Source organism: Pongo abelii, chromosome 4 (assembly GCF_028885655.2).
Source record: "Pongo abelii isolate AG06213 chromosome 4, NHGRI_mPonAbe1-v2.0_pri, whole genome shotgun sequence".
NCBI lineage: Eukaryota > Metazoa > Chordata > Mammalia > Primates > Hominidae > Pongo > Pongo abelii.
Window position 1 is genome coordinate 146,094,899 of NC_071989.2, and position 26,513 is coordinate 146,121,411.

The 26,513-nt window shown below is 41.5% G+C and overlaps 1 protein-coding gene across 14 annotated transcripts in view; it reads right to left on the bottom strand.

The window, feature by feature from the left end:
• KLHL3 (kelch like family member 3) overlaps window positions 1-26,513 on the bottom strand; it is a 279,066-nt gene that overhangs the window by 88,014 nt on the left and 164,539 nt on the right. For 8 of the 14 annotated variants that reach the window (XM_054555189.2, XM_063723948.1, XM_054555192.2 and 5 more), the window contains exons 1-3: window positions 25,700-26,183; window positions 10,194-10,313; window positions 151-257 (exon numbers count right to left, since the gene is read on the bottom strand). In XM_054555189.2, coding sequence (XP_054411164.1) covers window positions 151-257; window positions 10,194-10,313; window positions 25,700-25,713 — 241 coding nt within the window. In that variant the 5' untranslated portion in view covers window positions 25,714-26,183. 14 annotated transcript variants of the gene reach the window in all.

The window sequence follows — 26,513 nt, forward strand, 5'->3', positions numbered from 1 at the left end:
GCACAAAGCACACTATCTGGCGTAGAGAAGCCCCTCATAGTGGGCTAATGGCTTTCTCTTTCCTCCCTCCCCTCATGTCACCACCCCCAACATTCTCCCAGTGGGGCTGCCGCCCCATAACCATGGGTTAATGGTGGCCACTCACCATACCTGTGAACATCGCACAGAAGTAGGGGCTGCAGGCTGCCAGGACCACACGGTGGGCTTCTATCTCGACATCTTCTGCCACAATCATCACGTCACACAACAGCTGTTTACTGTAAGACACCAGTGAGAGGACAGGATGGGTCGCAGCAAGGACACCTACCCTCATCTTACAAGGGTATTTTTTTCTCCCACCCAGATTTCACACTATCACTATACAAAGCTGTCACAGGGACTTGCTCTATCTTGAGTTAGGGAGGGGGGTGGATTCATTGACTTTTCCAAGTCCCTGATAAACCTGACATTCATGCTTTCCTAAGGTCCATGGAGAGATCCAACTACTCTGTGGCTATAAATTCTGGGCTGCTTCATTTGTCTTCACCTCTCTGTTCCCCAATTCCATCAGTTCAGATTGAGAATTAGGGGTTTAGCGGCTCAGGGAACAGTGGCAAAAGCTTGGGGCTGTCATTCGAGTGACTGAATGAATGCTGAGGAACATGAGCACACCACTGAAGTGTGTCACCAGCAAGACCAAGTACTAACAATTCCCCCAAGGGACCCACTGTATATGCAACACCAGTAAGAGGCAAGCCAGCCTTAGGTATTTCTCTTTCGACCCAGATTTAACACTTTCAGCAAGAAGACTCTGCCTGCAAACACAGTGTTCCCTAAAGACCCTGTGCAAACTCCAATCACTGCAATTATTAAAAATACTGTAATTACCTTTCTGTTTGTCACCCCCACTGAACTCAGAAAGGGACTTGTCTTATTTAATGTTATATCTTAGACACCTGGCTGCATACCTAGCACAAAGTAGACCCTAAATTTTTACTGAATAAATAAATTAATGAATGAAATGTGATCAATCCACATTCATAGACAGAATGGAGATCTGACTACTTTAGAGATTGATAGGGTGCCATGAGCTCCCATCAACCCAAGAATTTTTCCTTCATCATTCTTCTAAGCTCTTATCATGCCTGTTATCAATATAATAGTTAATATTTATTGAGTTATATGTGCCAGGCACTGTTCTAAGCACTTTTTTACACTTTTTTACACATATTACTTCATCCTCTCTACAACCCCGTGAGATGGGGCTAATTGTTATGCCTCATTAAAAATGAAGAAACTGAGGTCCAGAGAAGTAATTTTCCCAAGGTCACACAGAAAAGGAACAGTGGAAACAGGATTTAAGTGAAGGCAGCTGAAGCCCAGAACCCATGCTCTTCAGTGGTATCCTGATCACCATTCATCCCTCCTTGAGATTAAAGCATTAGAGAGAGGAGGAAAGACAAGGAGGACAAACACACTTCAACTGTGAGCTAATGGTAGTGGTTACTCGGCACACTACCCTGGTTTGAGAAGGCTGAGGTCATGACTAGATTCTGTGTGAGAATGTTGAGGTCAATTAATGAGTCTGCCATGGTTGACAGATGGAAGAAAAGCTACATATTTGCTATCTCTGGTGTAGCACATTAAGTCACTGTCAACTACTAAGATATTTGTTTAGGTTCACATATCTGAGAAATAGAATCATAAGGCCTGAGAAGGCTGGAGCTGCAAATGCTGCTAGAGATCATCTGGTCTATGAAACTCAGAGAGGTGAAAAAATGCCCGAAGCCACAGAAGCCTAAGCCTTGAATCCAGTTCTCCTTACTCCAGACACAGTGGCTTTTCCACAGTACCACAATGCCTTATGATTGGCTGACATTCATAATGAGAAAAGACAGAAGACAGGTTAGCCTCAACAGGGAGAAGTGGACAGTAAGTGGAATAAGGTATCATTAAGGAGCCTTCCTGGAAGGGTGAGACCTTTGGGCAGCAAGAGGCAAAACTGGGGGATTGAGACCTTACCCCGCAGTGGACAGCAGACCTTAATCACCAACTGTATCAGGATAAACCAGCACAACCAGGAACAGAACTGGCTCTTCCCCTAACTGGCTATGAGACCATGGGCAAATAAGCTCACCCCATTTTTCTCACCTGTTTTAGCTGTCTTTGGGACATATATCATGGGGGCCAAATGGGATTACAGGTGCCATCTGAAAACCACCTTTAGTCTCATTAAATTTTATTCTAAAAATGTATTTCCAACATGAATAGACTCATCTTGGACATTTTTACTTATATTTAGGAAGAAAATTGAGTTATCACTGCTATTTAAGAATAACCACACTTTGGGAGGCCGAGGTGGGCAGATCACTTGAGGCCAGGAGTTTGAGACCAGCCTTGCCAACATGGTGAGACCCCTTCTCTACTAAAAATACAAAAAAAAAAGTTAGCCTGGTGTGGTGGCAGATGCCTGTAATCCCAGCTACTAGAGAGGCTGAGGCATGAGAATCGCTTGAAACCCAGGAGGTGGAGGTTGCAGCGGGCCAAGATCATGCCACTACACTCCAGCCTGGGTGACAGAGCAAGATTGTGTCTACAAAAAAAAAAAAAAAAAAGTAACTGGTTATATTTTTTGGTAACTAATAAGAAAATTGTTGGCAGAGAAGAGTCAGAAATGCTGAACAAATGTTCAGTGCTAGGAGCTGAACAAACAAATGTCAGGGTGTGTTATCTTGCACAAACCCAGGGAGCCTGACAATTTTTGAACAAATGGAAAAGAAACACAAGGGAATGAAGAATAAAGATGGAGAATCCAGTTAAGCAAATAAATGACAGCAGTTCTGATGGGTGGAAAGTGTATCTTAAGGCCAGAGAAACACTAACCTGGGAAACTGGCCAAAAGAAACTTGCCAAATAGTTAAGACAGGCTTTCCCTGGGGGTGGGGAAGCCTGTCTGCACACTGGAGACATCTTTATGTTTCCATGCTACGTGGAAGAGGGAAGTAGTAGCTCTAAAGCACTGCATGGCTCACAAGCACTCCTATTCAATTTACCTGGGATCCTATGGGATCCTTTTTTCTGAGCTATCACACTACTCCATCTTGAGGGGAGAAAAGTAGGACTAGACACTTTGCCATTTGTGGAAAAGTACAATGTAGCTGTTAGGAAGGAGCTCAGGCTCTCAAATCAAACTCACCTGAGTTCAAGCCTCTCAAACCTCTGCCCCAACACTCTCTGGTGTAGACAAGTATACAATGTTCCCAGAGGATCACAGAATTGACATGTGCTGTAAATCAGATAATGCATAGTGCTAGTAGTAAATATTTAGCAAATGTTAACTTTTCATATTTTGAAAAAAATTTTATTTGAAAAAAAATTTTTTTTTCAATTGTCTGCTTCACTTTTCCTCCATATCTTCTTTTTTCCATACAATATTTCATTTAAGATTAGAGGTTAAGTTTTGAACATGTTAAGTTTGAACTGCCCACTGGACACATAAGTAAGGTTACCAAGCAGGCAAGTGGTTACATGGTTCTGGAATTCAGACATGGGAGATGGTTAAGAGGTTGAGGGGAGGAATAACCAGCCAAAAAAAAAAAAAAAAAGTGTGTAGCTGGGTGCAGCAGTACATGCCTATAATCCTAGATGCTCAGGAGGCTGCAGCAGGAGGACTGCTTGAGCCCAGGAGTTCAAGACCAGCCTGGACAACATAATGAAACCCTATCTCAAAAAATATGACAGTGTGGTACTAGTATAAGGATAGTTATATAGATCAATAAAATAAAATTGAGAGTCCAGAAATAAACCCTCATATTTATGTTCAATTGATTTTTGACAAGGTAGCAAGATCATTCAACTGGGAAAAAACAGTCTTTTCAACAAATGGTGCTGGGACAACTAGATATCCATATGCAAAATAATGAAGCTGGATCCCTACCTCACGCCATATACAAAAATTTACTTAAAATGGCTCAAAAATCTAAAAGTAAGAGCTAAAACTATAAAAACTCTCAGAAGAAAACATAGGGGTAAATCTTCATGACTCCAAATAAGGCAATGGTTTCTTAGATATGACACCAAAAGCACAAACAATAAAAGAAACAATGATAAGTTAGGTATCAAAATTTAAAACATTTATGCTTCAAAGGATGCCATCAGGATAATGAAAAGACAATCCATAGAATGAGAAACAATTTTTTGCAAATCATCTACCTGATAATGAGCTTGTATCTAGAATATGTGAAGAACTCAAACTGTTACAACTCAATAATAAACAGAAATATAACCTAATTAAAAATGAACAAGAGATTTGAATAAATATTTCTCCAAATAAGATATAGAAATAGCCAAAGAGCTCATGAAAATTTGCTCAACATCATTAACAATCAGAGAAATGAAAATCAAAACCACAACAAGTTACCACCTTACACTCACTAGAATGGCTATAATCAAAAGCACAAACAATAACAAGTGTTAGAGAAGATGTGGAGAAATTAGAAGCTTTGCTGTTGATGGAAATGTAAAATGGTGCAGCTGCTCTGAAAACAGTGTGGCAGTGCCTCCAAAGATTAAAGTTGCCATATGACCCAATAATCCCACTCCCAGACATATACCTAAGAGAAATAAAAACATACATCCACATAAAAACTTGTACATGAATGTTCATAGCAGCATTATTTATAATAGCCAAAAGTCAAATGTGGTATATCTATACAATGAAATATTATTCTGCAATAAAAAGGAATGGTGTACTGAGACATGCTACAACATGAATGAACTTTAAACGCATTATGCTAAATGAAAGAAGCCAGACACAAAAGGCTACATATTGTATGATTTTAAAACAGGCAAATCTATAGAGACATAAAGTAGACTAGTGGTTGCCTAGGGCTGATGGGGAGTGGTGGTAAGGATGGGGTAAACTATGGAGGGGATGACTGCTAAAGAATACAGGGTTTCTATTCAGGGTGATGAAAATATTCTAAGATTGTAGTTGCACAACTCTGTGAATAAACTAAAAGCCATTAAATTGTAACTTTAAACGTGTAAATTGTATGGCATCTGAATTATGTCTTGATAAAGCTGTTACCAGAAGAAAAACAGAAAGGAATATGCTAAGATGGTTCATAACAATAATAAAAGCATAGTGACAGACCATCAAAAAAAAAAGATGACAGCAGAGAACCATTTGCAATGGTGAAATGGGAGATTAAAATTGTCAAAATGAGAAAAGAAAGACTGCATGTGGATTCTACTCATTGGTTGTTCCATTCTCTCTGCCCCCTTCTTTTCAGGCCTGGTTAGGATGTGCTATTCTAAGAAGGCCCACAGCCCCATTTGCTGGCTGGATGGTAAGTCAGGAGTAAGAGTCACTAGAGCTCTGCCATCCAGAAGCAGCAGCCACGGTCTGGCCGCAGCAGAGCAACGAAGTGCAAAAGGAGGAAGAAGGCTTGGCAGTGACTATGCCAACAGCCATTCTCTACCATGGAGGTAAAAAGAATAGGAAACTCATGAATTGTGTGATTCATAAATTGCAAAGAACATGTGTGCTTGAACTAAAATAGCTTAAAATTAAGGGAAGGGAATGTGAAAGCAATGCAAGAAATAATCCCAAATCCCTGGAATATCATGTAACATTTCATTAGCTTAACCCCTAGATGGCAAGATGCTTTAGCCCAGGCCTCCATAAGTATACCCAGCCTCTCTCTAGTTCCCATTAAACTCACTCAGATCAATAAAGTATCAATGCAGACCCCCTTCCTCCCTGCCTCCCCTTTCCACTCTAGTTTTCAGAAGTTAGCCATTTAAATACCTTGGAATTTGATGTAGCCTTTCAATAACATGCGAATACAAGCTTCATTAAGGGCAAGATTTTAGTCCTCTTATCTCCTGCCATGTTCCTGAACCTAGCACAGTGCTTAGCACATCATCATCATCACCATCATCATAGCTAATGCTTACAGAATATTCATTATGTGCCAGGATCTCACAACAATATCTAAGGAATAGTTATTATTATTATTCTACAGGCTGTTCAAATCAGCAATTCTACTTCTCTTCTATACAAATAATCATGAATGTGCACAAGTATTCAACAACAGTAATATATGTGTTATCACTGTTTTAAGCACTTTATTCATTAATCTTCTTAACAAGCCAGCAAGACTGGTACTCTTATTAGCCTCATTTTATGGTTGACAAAAGTGAGGTCAGAGAGATTAATTAACTTGCCTAGGGTCACACAATAAGTACTAGAGCCAAGATTTGAAGCCAAAGTCTATGTTTGTAACCACTATGTTATACGGCTACAAAGATAACCATAGCAGGGGTTATTTATATGAGGAACTGGAAAAACCTAGACATCCAACAACAGGGAACTGTCTTTAAAAAATAAATCAAAAACAGAATATCATTGATCCACTTAATATTGTAGAATTAATGACATAGAAAAATGTGTTCAATATAGTGTTAAGTTAGGTTGAGATGTAAATTTCTTTTTTTTTTTTTTAATGAGATGGGTCTCACTATGTTGCCCAGGCTGGCCTCAAATTTCTGGGCTCAAGTGATCCTCCTGCAAAGCTGGGATTACAGTCACAAACTCCAATGCCCAACTAAGGCATACGTTTGTTTGTTTGTTCGTTCGTTCATTTGTTTGTTTAAAACAAGAGGAAACTTTATTTCTTATAAAAGTTACGGCCTGCAGGGTGGCTATTCTGACAGGCTGGGAAGCACAGCCTCCAGCCAGAAGCCAGAAACAAGATACTTTGAGAGAGGGGCAAAGGAAACAGGAATTTATGCTGAGCAAGGTGGCCAAATACACATATTCAATAAGCTATAAAAGGAGCCATGAATATTTATGAAAGGAGAAATGTCCATATGTGCAATTGAGGTTCTTGCTCTCCAAGTTCAAAAACTGAGGTGATCAGAGAGCGGAGTTTTCAGTCCTCTGACATTAAAAAGTGAAGCAGAGGCCGTGAAATCCTTTACTGCGCATTCTCAAAAAAGACTAGCCAGAACCACTCTTGTGGTCAGTGGTCTCTCATTAGGCAAAAAAGTAACGGCAGTGTCAGAAAGTTTGTTGATATCAGTGGTGGGGTCTTTTGAAAGGGCTGGCTTTTGTTAGAACCTTAGGGAGGAAAGCTTAGTCACAGTTACCAAGAGAGGGGGTCTGACCAACCCCCCTTCCCATCATGGCTGAGAACTCCATTTTCAAAGGTAATCAGGGGTCCCTTGGCTAAGAGATGATCTGTTCAGTCCCTGCGGGGCTTAGAATTTTATTTTTAATTTACATTCTCACCCTTTTAGACAAGATCTGCCAGGGGCAGCACTGATGGCCAAACTTTCATTTTGTCCTATCTCTGCCAGGGTAGTGTGCCTGCCTGCCCCAGGTCCATCTTGTCCCTTGGTGGGACCCCTATGGCCAAGGACTTAGAGCCAAAAGACTTACAGCCAATTTAAACATTCCCAGTCAGATGGGAATGGAGGTGGGCAGGCACCCATCAAAACCCATAAAACCTTTTAAGCAACATAGCCAAAAACCAAAGCCAAAATGCAAAGTTACAAAATTGACTTATCTGTAAGATAGAATGTGGTCCATTTGAAAAAAAAAAAAAAGAGGGAGAATAAGATTATTCACTTAAATTTCAGCAAAGGACTATGTCTGGTATTAGAAAAGTGTTTCCCAAAACAAATTTCACAAAACACTTGGTCTATATACAACAACCACCAAAGAAGGCTCTATAGTCAATTATATGTGGAAAACCTTTGGTCAGACAAGTTGGGTGCAGGACTTCTCAGAGTGTTTAATATGCCAGTATGCATTATGAACCTCAGAGAGGGGTACAGTATATAGCATTCTTCAAACTCATTGGGGGCACAGAGCTCCCTTTTCTCACAGAGCATCTTAAGGGAACTAGCATTTCTCAGAACAGAGTTTGACAAATGCTGAATTATACAAAAGAGAAGAAGCAGCAGGACTGTTAGAGATGGCTAAATCTAAGTCAATGCTTTTGGGGAAAGAGAAAAACCTAGTAACTTGTAACAGAAGTAATGAGAACTTAGGATGTCTTTTTAAAAAATTATTTAAAGAAAAGGGGGCTGGGCATGGTGGCTCATGCCCATAATCCCAACATTTTGGGAGGCCACGGTGGGAGGATTGCTTGAGCTCAGGTGTTCAAGGTCACAGTGAGCTGTGACTGGGATGTTGCACTCCAGCCGAAGTGACAGACCAAGACTCTGTCTCTTTAAAAAAACAAACAAACAAACAAACAAAAGATGTTAGTAATAGAAAGTAAGGGTGCAGAGAATCTTGTGTACATATCTATTCCTAAGTTATCCCTTTCAGCCATCACTGGAGTTGACTATAATACCAGGCAAAATAAGGCCTGGTGAAAGACTCCTAAATTAGACAAAGGGCACAAGCCATACCCAAAAGAACTAAATGAGGAATTTCAATAGTGTCTAGGAAATACAAGACAAATTCTTCAGTTAACAGGAGAACCACGCCCATAAGCATGGACATCAGCACAGCCCGATGCCTAAGACAGCTACGGGCAGAGCTTCCAGGAAATCTGGCAGGAGGCCTAATAAAAATTGAGCAGTGGAGCATAAGACAAATTTAATTTAACTTGGTTATTAATGCCAAAGACTAGGCCCTGTAGAAAGGAGACATAAGAAAACAAACATAGAATCAGGTAAAACTTTTGTTTAAAAGTAGTTCAACTCCCCACTCAACACACACTTCTTTGGCTATGTGCCATTTTCTCTGCCTGGAAGGCTTCTCCCTATCCCCACTACCCTTCATTTCTCTAACCCTTATTTGTCCTTCAAAATTCAGCTCAAGCATCAACCTTCTTCTCCAAAGTTCCCACCTGTCATACTTGCTTCTGTAGCCCTCTTTAAGAAACAAATAATTATTGTGTACCTACCACCTGTCAGGCACTGGATGCATTCCTCCATTATAATACCTATTTGTACTATAGAAAGATTATTTTCATTGACCTATTTATATTTTTTACTTTGTACCCCACTGACCCATTCCAGGGCCTAGCCAGTGCCCCTGGGCATCTTTGGTGAATCAATAGAAGCTCCTATGAAGTGCCAGATGCTAGAGATAAAAATTACTCAAAAGTTGCCTCTGCCTTCAGAGAGTTCATGAGCTACAGAGAAAAGATGAAATAAACAATTACACCTCACAACAGGATGAAGTATGCAGTAAATAACTGCATGGGCAAAGGAAGCTTCTGAGCTCTCTGGTAAAGAAGAGATTGTGTGCACAGGCTTTGAACAAAAAAAACATGTACAGAAACACATGTTCAGAGCCCTGAACCTGCCTTGCAACAAGCTTGTCAAACATGCACATTGGCCTTACAAATAGCCTGCGTACCCCTCACTATTAGCTCAGAGAGGATGAGTATATTCACATTTCATTTCTCTCTTTACATTTAAGGAGCCAGGTATTCTCCCACCGATGTGGCTGTCTTGCCAACCTAAGTTCAGACCAGTGAAAGAGAGAGTGAAACCAGAAGAAAATACATGACATCCAGTCTTTAATCTGCAGTTGTGTGTGGGTGTTGCAATCATTCTATTATTGGTTTTCAAGCAGCTGGTCTGTTGGAAATCAAGTTTATGAATAGACTTGCTGTAACCACAAAGGATTTTTCCCCTGTGATTAATCATTAAAATGATAGGTGTTAAATACATAAAAAGGAAAGACAGTTTTCTGGCAAAGTCATTCTGTCTCAAGCAGAGTTCGAAAGGGGAAACCTGTCGGGCGTGGTGGCTCACGCCTGTAATCCCAGCACTTTGGGAGGCTGAGGCAGGCAGATCACAAGGTCAGGAGTTCGAGACCAGCCTGATCAACATGGTGAAACACTGTCTCTACTAAAAATACAAAAATTAGCTGGGCATGGTGGCATGCGCCTGTAATCCCAGCTACTCGGGAGGCTGAGGCAGGAGAATCGCTTGAACCCGGGAGGTGGAGGTTGCAGTGAGCTGATATCATGCCACCTGCATTCCAGCCTGGATGACAGAGCAAGACTCCGTCTCAAAAAAAAAAAAAAAAGAGAGAAAGAAAGGGGAACTCAAGTGACTGAGAGTGGGTGGAAAGAGTCAGAATTCTCTAGGTGGTCATGTTCTGACTTCTGTTCTCAGTCCTTGATGAAGCTCATGGACAAGTTCCTTCTGCAAGGGCACAGACAAGATAGAAAAAATACCTCCGCAGTTCATTCATAACCTTGAATGCTTTCCCCATGTGGGCAGGGTTGACAGTGATCGTCCTCTGGTTCTTCTCATCATCCCCAGCCTGTATCAGAGTCTGGGAACTCAGCTTGACACTGTGAACAGGAAGGAAGAGGGAAGGAAAGAGAATCACTCATTGGTAAACCCATTCATCCAACTACCAAAAGCCCATGCATTCACCCACCCACCAGAGGCATCTATCAGCCTGTTCTCACACAGACCCAGTAGGAAAGACAATGTACTGGGAATTTCTTTGTATCTTCCAATCAAAGTGCATTCCTCTGAAGGAAGGCAGGTCATAGCTCAGCTTCTTCCACCAAGTACTGTGTGATTTTGTGTGAGGTCCTTATTCTCCATCTCTCCATCCTGAAAACTGAAGGAGACTAAACACTCTATCACTCACTTCACAGGTTTGTTTGTTCATTAAACAAGCATTTACTGGAGGCTACTATGTGCCAGGCACTGCATTTAGATTTAAGGGAAACAAAACAATAGACAAAGCCACCGTCACTACCCTCACAAAGCTTACAGTTCAGTAGAGGAGAATGCCAAGTAAACATTTAAACATCGCATTTTAAGTATTATGATTTGATAGGAGCTACAGAAGCACAGCGGATGGCCAACTCGTCCCAGTGATGGCAGGTTGATGGAAAACTTCCTAGAATCTGAGACCTGAAGAAAGAGCAGAAACGAGCCAGGTAAAGAGAAAGAAGAAGAGTATTCCAGGCAGAGGAAACAGTATGCACAAAGACCTGGAGGAGAAAAAGCACAAAGTGTGTTCAAAGTACTGGCAGTTCAGGAAAACTAGAGGAGAGCACAAGAGGGAATATCAAGAGAAAAAACTAGAAGACCAAGCAGCCTTTTAAGTGTCATGTAAGCAAAGCTAAGAAGTTTGGATTTCTTCTGAAATAATGAGAAGCCATCAAAGGGTTTTAAACAAAGTAGGACAGAAAGCAGGTAAACAAATCTGTGTTTTAGAAAAATCACATTGGCTACACTCCAAGAAGCAGTGGAACAACAGCGAAAGCTTTTGGGAAATTGTAATCCCATAGAAAGACAAAGGATTATAAGTATTATGGAAAGAAAGGCTATCTGTGTAGACTAACAGAGTAAGTAAAAACTAGCAAGAGTCAACCATAATCCCAATGCCTTCTGTACCGAAATCAAGAGACAAGGGTTTGGTGGCTCATGCCTGTAGTCCCAGCTACACAGGAGGTTGAAGTAGGAGGACTGCTTGTGCCCAGGGGTTTCATGCCATTGCACCCCAGCCTGGGCAACAGAGCAAAACTCTGTCTCTTGAAAAAAGTGAAAGAGAAAGAGAAAATACTCAAATCCCTGTGGGGTGCCAGCTAGTTACCCAGCAACTCCTGAGAAACATCTTTCAACTTTATGGAAGGTGGAAATAAGGAATCAAAAGAATGAGCAAGGAAAGGTGTTTCTCCCCAAACTGGTAAAACTATTCAGCTCCCAGGAGTAGTGTGAGACCTTGGAGTTACCTGTTTGATCCAGGCTAAGCTTTGCTTTGCTACTAAGAAAACAGAACCTTCTCCACTTGTATAGATTTGGGGATCCATAGTTCACTCCAACTCTAGGACAATGAGGGTACTCTCCTTTGATTTCCCCTAGCGAGCCTCTATCCATGCTACCACTTAACTTTGCAAACTGGCTAGAGAAAGAGGCTTCTATGATTGAGAGTATATTTCAGAGGCCTGAGAATCACTATAGATCTCACACTGGAATTCATAACTACTGGAACATTCAAATACAACCAGCGTGGCAGACCCACAGCTTGTCTGACCATAACAGACTCCTCTTTTGGCTCCTTTCCCCACCATCAGTTCATCATGCAAATGTAAGCCACAAATACCTGAACTTTGGGACTGTTTGGATTCTGTGTACAAGGAAGTTAGCTGAGCAGAGGAAGATATGCACAAAGGAGGATGCTTAGAGTTGTGTGTTTAAAGCAGGTAAAGAAAGTCTCAAGCCAGGAAATGTGGCTTGAGACTTGAATCAGAGAGGGGAAGCAACCAGCAAAGATGAAAAATTTCTTCAAAAGATGAGCTATTCCATAAGCATAATTTATTTTATGGTGTCTTTACTATAAAGCTAGAAAAATATTAACTTCTATGTTTTATTAAAGGTTTAACATTTTTGCTTTTGGTATTTAAGCCTTATTTCATCTGATACTGATTTTTTCTCTTTTTTTGAGATAGTTTCACTCTGTCATCCAGGCTGGAGTGCAGATCTTGGCTCAACCTCCGCCTCCTGGGTTCAAGTGATTCTCGTGACTTAGCCTCTCAAGTAGCTAGGATTACAGGCGTGTGCCACCACACCCGGCTAATTTTTGTATTTTTAGTAGAAATGGGGAGTTTCACCATGTTGGTCAGGCTGTTCTCGAACTCCTGGCCTCAAGTGATCTGCTCACTTCGGCCTCCCAAAGTGCTGCGATTACTGGCGTAAGCCACTGTGCCAGGCCTTGATACTGATATTTATGTCAGGATATGAAATAGGGATTTAATTTTCTCCACAAGTTTGATGTATTTAAAACTTTTTATTTTTCTCATGCATCTGTCATGCCATCTTAGGTCACATATTAAAGTTCCAGATATAAAGAGATTTCTTTCTTGACTTACTAACCTATTCCACTGGTCAATTCGTCTGTCTCTCTAACAGTACTACATGATTTCTGTAGCTTTATAATAAGGTCTGATATCTGACAGGGAAAGTCCCCAGTCCTATTATTATTTTTGAGAAGTGTCTTGACTAGCTTGTCAAATTCCATAAAGAACTCGAATGGGATTTTGATTTAAAAAACTGCATTGAACTTACAGATCAATTTGGACAGAACCATCATTTTTCTGATACTATGTCCTCCTATCCATGAACATAGGATATCTCTCCATTTATTTAAGTCCTCTTTAATATCACTCTGACTTTTAGATTTTTCTGTATGAAGACCTTACACGTTTGATTAGATTTATTCCTAAGTACTTTATGGTTTTTATTGCTCTTTTGTAATAGAAATGAAGTATTTTTAAATTATGTTTTCTGATTGTTATGGTTTATAAAATGCAATTGATTTTTGCAAATTGATCATATATCCAGCCATTGCCAATGTTCCTATTCCTAACTATTTGAACATAAATTAGGTGTCCTATGTAGACAGTCATATTATCTGCATATAATGTCAGAGATTTTTCTTCTGTCAAATTCTTAGGCCTCTAATTTCTTTTTTTGAAAAAAGTTTGCACTGGCTAGGATGGTCACACAATGTCAAACAGAAAGGATGCTAATGAATAGTATTGTCATATTCCTGCTTTTAAAGATGTTTCTAATGTTCCCCCATTATGTATGTTTGTTACAGGATTTTTGTAAATGCTTTTTGTCAGATTAAGAAAATTCCCTTCTATTTTTATTAAGAGTTTTTAAGTCGGCTGGGCGCGGTGGCTCACACCTGTAATCCCAGCACTTTGGGAGGCTGAGGCGGGTGGATCACGAGGTCAGGAGATCGAGACCACGGTGAAACCCCGTCTCTACTAAAAATACAAAAAGTTAGCTGGGTGTAGTGGCGGGCGCCTGTAGTCCCAGCTACTCGGGAGGCTGAGGCAGGAGGATGGCGTGAACCCGGGAGGCGGAGCTTGCAGTGAGCCGAGATTGTGCCACTGCACTCCAGCCTGGGCAACAGAGCAAGACTCCGTCTCAAAAAAAAAAAAAAAAAAAAAAATTTTAAGTCATAAAGTTATGCTAAATTTTATCAAATGTCTTTGTGTATCTAATAAGATGTTCATATGGGTTTTTTCCTTTAATCTTGCCTGCGCATCAAGGGTGGAAAGGGCTCTGGATGGATTTGGGGAAACCAATGTCTTTCCTTTAATCTTGTAATGTGATGAATGACACATATATTTTCTAATACTAAACCATATTTGCATCCTTGGGATAAATCTATAAACTGTAAAATACTCTACAAGTATTCATTATAAATATTGTCTTCAAACTGTGGAGAGACTTAAAAGCCAGAATGAGAAAGCATAATTTGGTATGGATCAGGAAACCACTGAAGGTTCTTGACAGGGAACTAGTAAGATTAAAGCACGGAAAAGCCTAGTGAACAGATACTATTAGCTTCACTTCAAAGATATATAAACTAAAAAGAGCCATTTTAGAAGCACTGACACAATCTCCAGTGTGGCTAGTGAACAGGAAAGCTCACTCTTCTGGTGTGTTGCTCTTTGCACTTTCCAGAATGGTCCAATATGATGTATCCCTGTTAATACAACGTTGTGTTTACCAAAAGGTCTCAAACACAGATTGCCTATTATCAGAGGATCAATGTTCAACAAAATATAATTCACACTAGAGCCTCCCTAAAAGAGCAGGTGACTTGCTGATGACCGTAGGGCTGGCTAGGGAAAGACATCAGTTTCCCCAAATCCATCCAGAGCCCTTTCCACTCTTGATGCACAGGTAAGGCTTGACATCTGAAGGAAGCCAAGGTTCCTTTCTTCCCCTGCCCCTCCATGAAAAAGGACACAGGAAGTTTAGAGGAGATTCTGAGTCCCTGGTCTCTGGAAGGTACACGCTTCTCGGCAACTCATTAACCTTTCAGAGAACAAGAAATTAAGAAAAGAACATCTGAGGGCCCAGAGAAGTTCAAAAAATCTTCACAAGATTGTACAAATAATAAGTGGTAGAGACGGGATCTGAGTTTAGGTATCCTATACTTGAAGCTCACAACCTATACCCTCAAGCAATATAGTGCATGCATGTACATAAATGCACACACATATACATATGTCTCAACCTAAGGTCACATGCCCAGGCACAGAGTTGCTAGATCTTAACATTTCATCCCCTAAACCTTTTTCCCTCCATTCATACCAGATCTTAACTACTTAAACCTCAATAGATTGCCCCATCCCCACCCTATCAAGTCCCAATCCCAAGCATTCTCAGTTCTTGTTCCCAAATAAGGCTAGTGGATCCCCTCTCCTCACCTGTGAAACACAGACCACACTAAGGTATATTCCCACTATCTTGTTCAAGTCTAACACCATACTTTTCACCCTACCCAGACCCAGCCAAAATCACACACACACACGTGCACGCACACACACACACACAATTTTCCAGGCAGACTCAGCCATGAGATGTTTTCTGATGAAAAGCATTTCACAGTAAATGCCCTTACTCTAAGCATAAAATGGTTGATTTCTCCAAGAGCAAAAACTGGCCCCAGATTCTATTAAAAACCATAGTCAGTGTTAATTCATATGTGCCGCTCCCACCAGACCTGCAGCTGAAGCTACTACACAAAGGAACCTTCATCTGTATCCCCGTGTCCAGGGTTCCAGCAACATTCAAGTTGAGCAGCCATATTTAAGATTCAAATGGGTCAACAATTGTAGATGTAGTGAGAAAGTATGGGCCAGGCAGAATCTTTGCTCTATGCTATAGAAATATACAGAAATGATCATCTAAGCCATTTTCTAAATAAGCTCTGGCAGAATCAGAACACATGAATCTAGTCAACTTTGTCAAAGCACCAGATATCTGGCTCAATACTTTAATTAATTTCCACACTGGCCTGTTACTAGTAAACTTGCTTATATGAACCACTACTGGTGACATGATGAACCCACTGCAGTGAATGGTTCCTTCAACAGCCCACAGAAAGGGTGTTGCAAATTGGTTCCGACTTACCTCACGCTCACAGATACCCACTGACCCCATTCAGGAAGACATACATGTGAGACAGTCGAGCTTCATAGCCATAAGGATAGACATAGTTGGCCCTTCTTTTCTGGGCTTTCAGCTTCTCTTTTCCCCTGACTTAGACTATTACAGTGGCCTCCCACCTGCTGTTCCCCACTCTAGATACTCTCCCTCCAAGTATTTCCTGCACACCATCGCAAACTGATCCTTCTAAAATGTCCTCTGACTATGACTTTCAGATCCTCACTGCACACAGGTCTCTTCAGGGCTGTGAGGTTTATGAGCTGAAGCTTCAGTCACAGCTCTCCGCCTCCATTTGTTCTATATGTTGAGTGTCCACATAAAATTTCCTTTCAAAGGACTCTATAGCTAAAAAGCTGAAAAATCATCAGTCTACAGGATAAAGTCATGATTCTTGACTAGTATTCAAGGACCTCCTTGACCTGGACTGAACCTAAATGCCAGCCTTACCTCTCTCACTTACTCAAATATTTACTAAGTACCTATTATGTGCCAAGCAGATGAACCGTTCACTGCAGACACCTATATTTCCCTCCTCTTTCCCTGTATCGTAATCTAAATACCTGTTCTTTGAGGACCAATTAAGTTTTACCTCCTCCATGAAGCCCTCGGGATATGTCAGTTCTAAGTGAGCTCTTCCTTCTCTGAATTCCTGTAGTATTTCTGGCCTGTAACTCAACTGGCATATAGAATTCTGCCTTGTGCCTGATTACTTTTTCATGGTACAAATCCAACCACATACCTACCTCACACTAGATTCAACATACCCGGAGGGCAAGGAACATGTGTGTCTGAGGACTCTGTATAGCTTAACCTGCCCAGCATGAGGTCATGCCCACAGTAGGTCCTCATGACATATTTGTCATCCGAACTCTACCTGAAAACCCTTTACTTGTCTTTACAAGCGTTAGATGGTAGAGCAAAAGAGGATAGTCTGACCAACACTTTTATTTTTTAATGAAAGTAGAGTTGGCCTTCAGAGTTAAACTATAAATAAAATATACACAAAATAGTAATTATAAAAGTTATAAATAAAAATATATAAGCTCGAAAAATTAGGCCCTCTTTTAGCACAGCACCTTCCAAAGCCTTCTTTCCTGCCCTCCTCTATCCTCTAAATTACAGATCCACACATCCAATGTCTTATTTGACTCCCCTAATTAGATTTTACACAGGTAACTCATAGTTATTCAAAATTTATGTTCCCCACCCTTCCTTAAGCCTGCTACTCTTTCTGTATTCTCTATCTCAGAGGCATAACCAACCACTCAATCACCTATCCAAGCCAAAAACTGGTCTGTTATCTTTGATATCTTCCTCCCTCTCTCTCTCTCACTCCTCACATACAGCCAAAAATCATATCAATCCTATGTCCATTAATATCCCTGCACCCCATTTCCTTCTCACTTTCACTACCATTACAACCCCATTCCAGGTCATCATTGTCTCTTGCCAGGATTATTATAATAACCTCCTCCCAGACTCCAGAGGGACTTTTCCAAAATGTCAATGTGTTCCAGGCATGTTCTACATGAAGCCTCACTGATTCCTCACTGCATTCAGAATAAATCTCAGGGACCTAGCCTGGCCCTTAATCCCATCGTTGCCCTGAAGACTTCTTATTACCGTAATACTAAAATACTTGCAATAGCCAAAATACACTAGGCTCTCTGCCTTGTGAAGTTTTGTCTCACTAGAAAACTGTTCTATCTTATTCCCCACTCATTCTCCCCTGTGTCTAGCTAGTTCCTACCAGCCTTCAAGCCTCTTCCCTGAAGCCTTCCCTCTCATACTCCACTACTCACTAGATTAGTTAAAATCTAGTGGGAAACTAGATTAGTTTCCCCTCTTCTGTATTCCCACAGTACTCTGTGCTTCCTTCTGTATTGTATTCTAATTACCTCTTACTTATCTGTCTGCCCCACACAGTGTGTGCTGGTAAATGTTTAACAGTTGGCTGGGAGGAAAGGAGCCCTGATTTGTAACATTTGCCAATTTCCAGACTGTAAATACTCCCACCATGGCAGATTTTAAGCTACCAACATGATGCCACCGAACATGAGATTTGGGAAGAGATGTGCAACAGCACACCAACATATCACTGTATAGTATTTCTACAGCAAGACACAATAGACATAACCTCAAAGCCCTAGAAGATTATAGTAAAAAATAATTAGAAAGTGATGAGTTTGGGGTATTTATTACATTCATTTTTAATATAATTTATAAGTTACATAATTTAATTGTTAATAATGGCTATATTTAATAACTGGCTCACAAAATGCCTGAAAATTTAACAAACAGCTTTTGCAAGTGGGTGAGTGCTGACTCCAGCACACTGCTGCCCCCTCTAGATTGTGAGTTCTCCATGAGAACCAAGACAGTATCTTAGTTGCCTCTGAATTCTTAGTTTCTGTCACATGATAGGTGCTCAATGAATGATTACTGAGTAAATTAATGTATAGATAAGTAAATTAGGTTTAACTACTGACCACTGTAGCTTTCCTCACTCCCCTTCATTAAAATACTGATGGCTTTGTCCCCCTCAACTTTCTCTCCGTAACCCCTCCACCCCACATTCAGAGAGGAGTACTTTCTTAGGCAGCCCAGTCCCCTGCATTGATGACACAGAATCAGGAGGATGGGAGTGAGAGAAAAGCAACAACTGGAGAAGAGGGAAGAAAAGGAGATGGGTCACTGCTTACTATGTCAGTTCTTAGACTCTTTCTATTGCTGAGCAAAATAGAGGCAGTGAATGGAAAGGAAAGGATACTAAAAAACATGCTAGAAAGGCAGGGGATAGAAAAGTCTCCAAGCAGGCTGATTGTGCAGCAATGTTTGGGGGAATCTAACAAATGAGGAGCTCCAAGTGATGAGAACTCACGGACACAAAGAAGGGAACAACAGACACTAGGGCCTACTTGAGGATGGAGGGTGGGTGGAGGAAGAGGAGCAGAAAAAATAACTATTGGCTACCTGGGTGATGACAGGTACTAATCTGTACAACAAACCTCTGTGACAGAAGTTTACCTATATAACAAACCAGCACGTGTACCCCTGAACCTAAAATAAAAGTTAAAAATAAAAAAAAGAAAAAACAAATGAAGAGCTCCAGAACATCTTGGGTGTGCAAGAATGTAGAGGGAAGGAAAGTGGAGTCTGAGAAATGCTGTTAAAGGTTATGATGCGTTTCATCTCTAAAGGTCTCCAAGAGATGCAAATAAAATTCAGAAGTCATGAGCTGATACTGACCACATACAAGAGGCCCAAGCACATTATGTTCAAGCTAGAGATGAGATGGAATAAAGAGGCAAAACCACTCAACGAAGGCAAAACAACTCTGAGCCAGGGCAAAGCTGTGCTGAATGCATTAAAAACTCTCAACAAAGAAAGTATCATTTAGAAAGGAATAACCAAAAACTAAGAATCAGACAGAGAAGAAAGCCCTCGGTGCAACCCATCACACTCTGTCTAGGAAAGTGATTTAATCATCAGATATCGTCAGCTGGTTCAGCCTCAGGTCAGATCCCCATGGTGGAGCTTGAAGTCTGTAAATACTCCAATGCCATAACTCAGTCCCTAGTTTACTCTGCAGCCTTTTGACCAGTTTGGCCTCCCCCATGGTTGTCCTTCAGAGACATAGAATGTGGTTGCAGGCCCTCAGGAATATCTTGCCAGTAATATTTTACTGCAAATCAATAAACTGATGACATGTTGACTATTGTACTTTAGGTTCTCATGAGGTTATCGGCATGACTCTGCTTCTCCAACTCTGGACAGCAATGCGACCCTATATAGACAGGATTTCTGAGCCCCTGGCACTCTGGTCAAACTGCAGATCCAGTAAGTATCCCAATCCTAAAGTTCAAGACCAAAATGATCAAACTTAGATTTCTACTTCTGGATTAATGAAGAACCTGACTCTTGAAGATGTCCAGCCAGCAGGATTCAGGACTTGGTGGTACAGTCCTGCCATCACAAAGTACCATTTACACACAGGTTACCAGAGAGCCCCATACTCTTCATCATCTTTCAGCAGTGCCACCTCAGTTCATAGCATTAGGCTGAATCCCTATAATAGCCCACATGGACACGTAGAACACATGCATTAGTAAGGTACAGATCAAGTTAACAGTTCCTGAAAGTTGAGGGTATGTTAAAGCACCTTACCTCCATTATCTCATTTTATCTTCAGAACAACCCCAGGAAGTAGGTAGCATTATCTCTTAAGGTACAGAGATAAAATCTGTCCAAAAGTCCCACATAACTAGTAAGTGCAGAACTGGCACTGAAACCCAGGTCTATCTGACTCCAAGGCCTGGGCTCTTAATAACTATGTCCACTGACTCGGGATAATGTCCATAGCCCATCAGGCCAAGTGAGGCACAACCCTTCATGTCCCACTCTCTTGACGTTCTTCCTTGTGCGACCAAACCAGGCCAAATGAAAAAAGACCACATCTCCTAGGACCTGTGATATAGCACTACTTCACTTCTGATTATGGGAAATTGCAGTGTGTACTGGAGTCAGTGTTATTAATTGTACTGAACTTGGAGTTTCCACACTAGGGCCTTCATACAAGCCAATCACGATTCACCAAAGATGACCAGCAGCTGCTGTCATTCCTGTAACATGCTTCTTCATAAACAAGCTCAAGAACAGGTATGTTACTAATTACATTCCTAAAACCCCAAGTCACAGACTGCTTTCTTCAAAACTCAGGGGGAAAACTCTTAAGTGGGCTGTGTAAAAATGTAAAACATTTTACACAGACAGATAGAATTAGACAAGAAGAGAGAAAGACTAAAAGAAAACATGCCCCTTATTATGTGGCATTTTGGAAGCCAAGCTTATGTTTGGTTTGAATAGGAGAGCTGAGCCCTTGCATGTGTGTGGTTTTGATAGTGGCTATGATATACTCTTATAAGTGAAAATGAAAAGTCCAGGAAAGTTGTGCTAAGACTCTGAAAATCCTCATAAATGATAAAAAGTTAGATCTCTGACCTAAGAGGCATTTAACTTATTTAACAGAAAAAAAAAAAATCTACCAACACATGTTCAAACTATTTTTTACATGGTTTATTAGTGCTCTATTCCATTTAACCTAGTTTGAACATTCATCCAGAAATTGAAAAAAAAAAAAAATTAGGTCAGTTTGATGATGGCAGATTTCATCAAATAAACCACTTGCTTTAGGAAAACTTACACAAAAATTATCTTGTCCAGATCTGTCTTACCAATTCAAAACTTAGCAAGCAAAATCCTAAAAATCCAAATCTGGGTGCAGGGAAATAAAGAGGTTTCTTTCCCTGACTTTGTTTTTGCAGTTGAAAACCTTACTTTGCCAAAAAGTATTTCCAAAATGGAAAAATTTGGTTTCAATTATCATGGTTGAAATGCATGCACATCTGCTTCAGGCAGCAGTGATGCCCAAAACTTTTTACAGAATTTTCTATCCCTGACTTCTAAGGTTGGGGCAGGACTAAGTGACTTGCCGCTGGGAACCGAAAAAAGGCTAGGTTGCTCAACACTTGCTCTTCCCTGGGTCTTGCCAGCATTCAACCTGACATTACAAAACTTAACATTTAAAGTACACTGGCTTTCTAAGTCTTTTCTCCTCAGAAAATATTCTCTATCTGTCGTTCCTGCATCAAGGGTAAATAGATGAGCTCCTTTTGCTCAGAAGTTCCCTGAGGTCCAAAAACAGACTCTCCTTCATAAAAACCAGCCAGTAAGAACCATCCCCTGAGGACACCTCACACAAAATCACAGCATAGTGCCCGGTACATGGTGCCCCTCTCAAGCAGGGGCATCTATGTGCTTCTGATGAAGAAAAAAATTACAATTTTAAGAAAAATAAACAATTAACTTCCCCTTTTTATGATGCTTCTTCCAAAGTTGTGGTGCTCTGTAACTCTTGCAGATCTGCCACAGTCTGGGCCTGAGTATTTTTTATTGTGGTAAAATAGATGTAACATAAAATTTATAATTTTAACAATTTTTAAGTACAGTCATATTGTTGTACAACCATCACCACCACCCATCTCCAGAATTATTTCATCTTCCCAAACTGAAACTCTCTATCCATTAAACAATAACTTCCCCACTCCTCCCTCCCTCCAGCCCCTGGCAACCATTTTACTTTCTGTCTCTATGAATCTGACTAACCATTTATTTTGAAATTTTATTTTAAGCTATCCACAAGGCTGATTTCCAGAACTGAAATAAAATCCCAATTGCAAGGGCAACTACCATTTGTGATATCTATCTTCTCTACATTCACACTCACACAGAAACAATTTATCATTGTAATAGCTAACAGCCAGAGACCCTTTCCCTTTGCAAAACAGAAGACAAAATCCCCTTCCTCTGACTGTTCAAGCCACAGTGATTCTCCCATGGAAGGAACTGGGGAAGACTTAGCATCATAAGTCCAGGAGAGACCTGGAAATCTAGAAAGATACAACAAAGGCTAGTGAAAATTCACAAGTTCTTCTTAAGAGATTTTGGCCTGAACAAACATGCATCCAGCCCATGGTTCCAAATCACTGAGGCAACTAGATGCCACAGGTTGTCTATAAAAAGAAAGATTAAGGTAGATCTTGGTGAAACCTAAAAGAAGAAATGCCAAGCCCTATGGGGTAACTTACTATAAGGAGATAGTTTTAGATAAGAAGCAAGATGATGGCCTGATAAGCTCCCTCATTTCCTCATGGAAATGGTTCTACATAATCTGCTTTGGATGATAAATAGAGAGAGGTCCTAAAATATGCCTTGGTTAGTAACCCAGCAGCGAAGTATAGGGTACAACATAGCAATAGGTGGATACCAATGATAATAGCAACTACCATCTACTGAGTACTCACTCTGTGCCTAAAAAACTTTACTAGGTACCTTACACATATTGTACCATTTAATCTTCACAACAGCTCCATGAAGTGTAAGTAACTGTTATTATTCCCTTTACACAGAAGAGAAAAATTAGTTCTGAAAAAAATGTGACACACTCAAGGTCACACTGTTTGTAAAGCAGATTCACCACTAGGTCTATGTTACTCCAAAGCCCACGCTTTTAATTAATAGCCTTTCAAGGTAGAAAGTATTGTCATACCCTCGTGGCAAAGAAAAAAAAAAATTGTTCATTAGCAATCTCTTGGTTGAAATTTTGTAATGCTTAAAAACAGCCCCGATTAAGATTCAGCAGGTTAAGTGTGGAACGAGCACCAGATTCAGGATCCCTCCAGTCTCTGGAGGTTGGACATGTGATCCTAGGTGAGTCACTCAGCTTCTCTGGACCTCAATTTCCCAGGGAACTTGTAAAACAAGGCTACTTCCCTCTGTTCTCCCCCTACCTCAAAGCATTCCATGGAGTCAGTTACCTGTGCTAAGATAATAAGGCTGATATCCAAAGATGAGCCTATTGGCCAAAGGCTTCAGTCTCTTCTTTTACCAACTTTCTTTTTAGTTATCAGAGCCTCACACAAAAGTTATTAGTTAATCAGCTAATAACTATTCAGCACCTGCTATTTGTGTACCCATGCAGTAGTTAATGGGGGTATTTAGAAGTACAAGGCACCAGCCTTGCCCTTGAGGACCTGTCTCCAAGTTTGGGGACTGCTAAGATATATGAAATAAAAGCACTAAAAGATCTGGTGGGCCTATTATTCAGTGTCCAACTACGAGATACAAACTAGAGGTATTAGAATTCAGAAGAACATCAGCCAGGACTAGAAAAGCTGAGTTTCCAAGATAAAGTAGAATTTTAGAATAACCTTGACAGATAGATAACTTTTGCAAAATTGGAAGGGAAAGACATCCAGCAAAAGAAACTCTGGGAGCTAAGGATATGAGGCTAGATGGAGTAATGTATAGGATGGGTGATCATGAAAGACATCAATAGAATTCTCAGTAGGTATATGAGTGAGCAGTGAAAATGGGAACAGGAGTTAGAGTTCAGAAGACTTGAATGCCTAGCATTGTAAGCTGGACTTGGAGCAGGAACAAAAGGTATGACCTGGGTGACCTGGTGAACATTGGAAGCTGCTCGGTTTGGATTTCTTGTCTACCATCTGCCTTCCGCAGAGGAAAAGTACAAGAACATGTGCAACCTGGTGTTCTAAAGCCATAGACATCAGCCATCCCAGCTGAGAGGCCCCAGGACAGGGGCAGGGACTCATTACATTTCTGAACACAGAACTGGGAACACAGTGCCCAAAACTGTTTGATCCGCTGCTGGTAGTCTCACACTGACCTCTCAACCCCAGTTACACCACAGGTCAAGCAAATAGGCATGGCCCAGAATCTCTACACCTTCATCACATCAACCCCATTCTCTGCCACCTACCAGATCAATGGGACACTGTTTTGGGGACCAAATACACTGCTCACCTCTGCCCCACACCTAGGAAACAGGCCTTCATATGTTCTGCTGCTCAGCAGGCCGCATGGAGTTCAACACTAAACTCCTGTTGCAAAGAGCACCCAGAAAGAGAATGCACCAGCAGCACAGTCAGTCCCAGGCTCTTCCTGTGGGAGTCATCAAGAAACACAGTTCCCAGAGCCTCTACAGACAAAAGAATGAGATGACACCCAACCATCATGCTAGTTCTAATAGGGTCTAGAGATGTTTAATGGCATCATTGTGCCCGTGAGATGCAGAAGTCACAACAACTCATGAAAAGGAACGTGTTCATTGAGATACTCTCTAGTGTTGACTTAGTTGAGCCTATTATTGTTAACCAGATGGTTACTGTCTGCATCCAACTGGCAACTTGGAGCAGCAGCCTTCCCCTCAGTGGTGCACTGCCATGGCCGGACCCCTCCCTGCAGTCTTCTCTCCTCAGATAAAATGGCAAGTCTCGTACTCTACCAGCTGCAGACCAAAGAATGAAGAGGTTGGCACTCAAGAGATATTTTACTTCATAGACAGAGGAATGTCACCTCTGCACTGCGCTGAGCACCTTCACAATGAAAGATTAAGATCTTCAGATAACAATTTAAAAATTTAGATGTGTGTGCCTGGCAGGATCTAACTGCCTCGCTAGTTAGATCCACCTCAACAAAAGTACTTAAAATCTTTTCTGCTGGTTCCTATTTCAAAAGAAATCCCTGATGGAGGAAGCACAGACCTTCCAGTATCACTCATAAACTTTTCAATACAAATATGAAACTCAGTTCAGAGCAAGTGTCATCTGACCGGGTTTCTCTCCTTCATCCCTGAATGTGTGTGTATACAGGCATACACGGCGTGCACGCGCGCACACACACAGCCATCAGCATGGCATGCTTGCTGAAGATTCGAGCACTCCTGCGTGAAAATGCAAGTACACTATGTCAGGCCAGCCCCACTATGACATCAAAAACCCCCCACCAAAGAAAAAACACCCCGGGAAAGGAGCCAGGAAAGGGAAACGCCTCCTTGAAACAGCCTGAGAAAGGCAATCTGATTCAGCCTGTGCTGAAACTATTCCCGAACACCAGCCAGGAAGTCCCTTCTTTCAGGGTGCTCCGCTGCCTAGCAAACCCAGACCTGCCTTTGCAGAAGACAGATCTCTGGAGATTCAAGCCCTGGAATGGGTGGTTTGGAAAGCGGCTTTCCTGCTCTTGTTCTGGCACCCTTTAAGATCCATCAGTGGCCAGGTCTTCCAACCCTGCCTAGCCAATGCAAACACAAAAGCTGGTGGCTGCACCACAAGCACACATTTACTTATATACACACACAACACAGCACACACTTATACATACATACCTTTCACCCTCCATTGTGTGAGGCCCAGCCAGGGTGGTAGCCGCTGAACTGTGTATGCACTCGGGGATCCTAGTCTGTTCTTGATTCTCCCAGCAGACCAGTGGGAAATCTGATCAGCAACAGTGATTCAGCATGGCTGCAAGCGAAGCCTCCTCCCTTCTCAATCCTCCTTCCTCTGACTTACTCGCAGCAGCTTCTACCGCAAAAGCAGCAGCAGCTTCTACCGCAAAAGCAGCAGCAGCAGAAAATGTCTTACCCAGAGCTCCCTGCAGCCCTTTCAGTTGCTAAAAGCAGCAACCCACTTGCTCCCCCTCCCCCGCAGGCTTGCTGCTCCTTGGTCTCCTAGGAACGGCGGCAGCTCCAGCGACCCAGGTGCACTGTCACCTTTCCAGCTGCCTCTGCATCTGCCCAGGCATCCCTAGCCCAGGCGATTAGCCCGCCCCTGGGGCTCCTGCCTCCTCTGTCTAGGCTGCAAAGAATCAGGCAATTCGTCACTAGCCCAAGAAATACTGGCCCCTACACCCTCCCCTGCCCCCATAGGCTATGAGTCTGTCAGCCTGGCCAGATTGCTGGAATGAGGAGGCCCCTCTGTGGCCTGCAGTGGAGTTTATCATCCACCTGGGGAAATTCACTTGTAGGTCACAGTTTATGTTCCAAATCCTCCTCCCAAATTCTGTAGTAGCTCTGAGTGTCTGATAGATGGGGAGAAGTTAAGGGAAAAGCACCTGAGAGAAGTGAGAAAAACACAGAGAGAAATTAAAAGAATACAGAGAGAAATTGAAAAACTAGTCGAAAAAGAGAGGTAGTACAAATA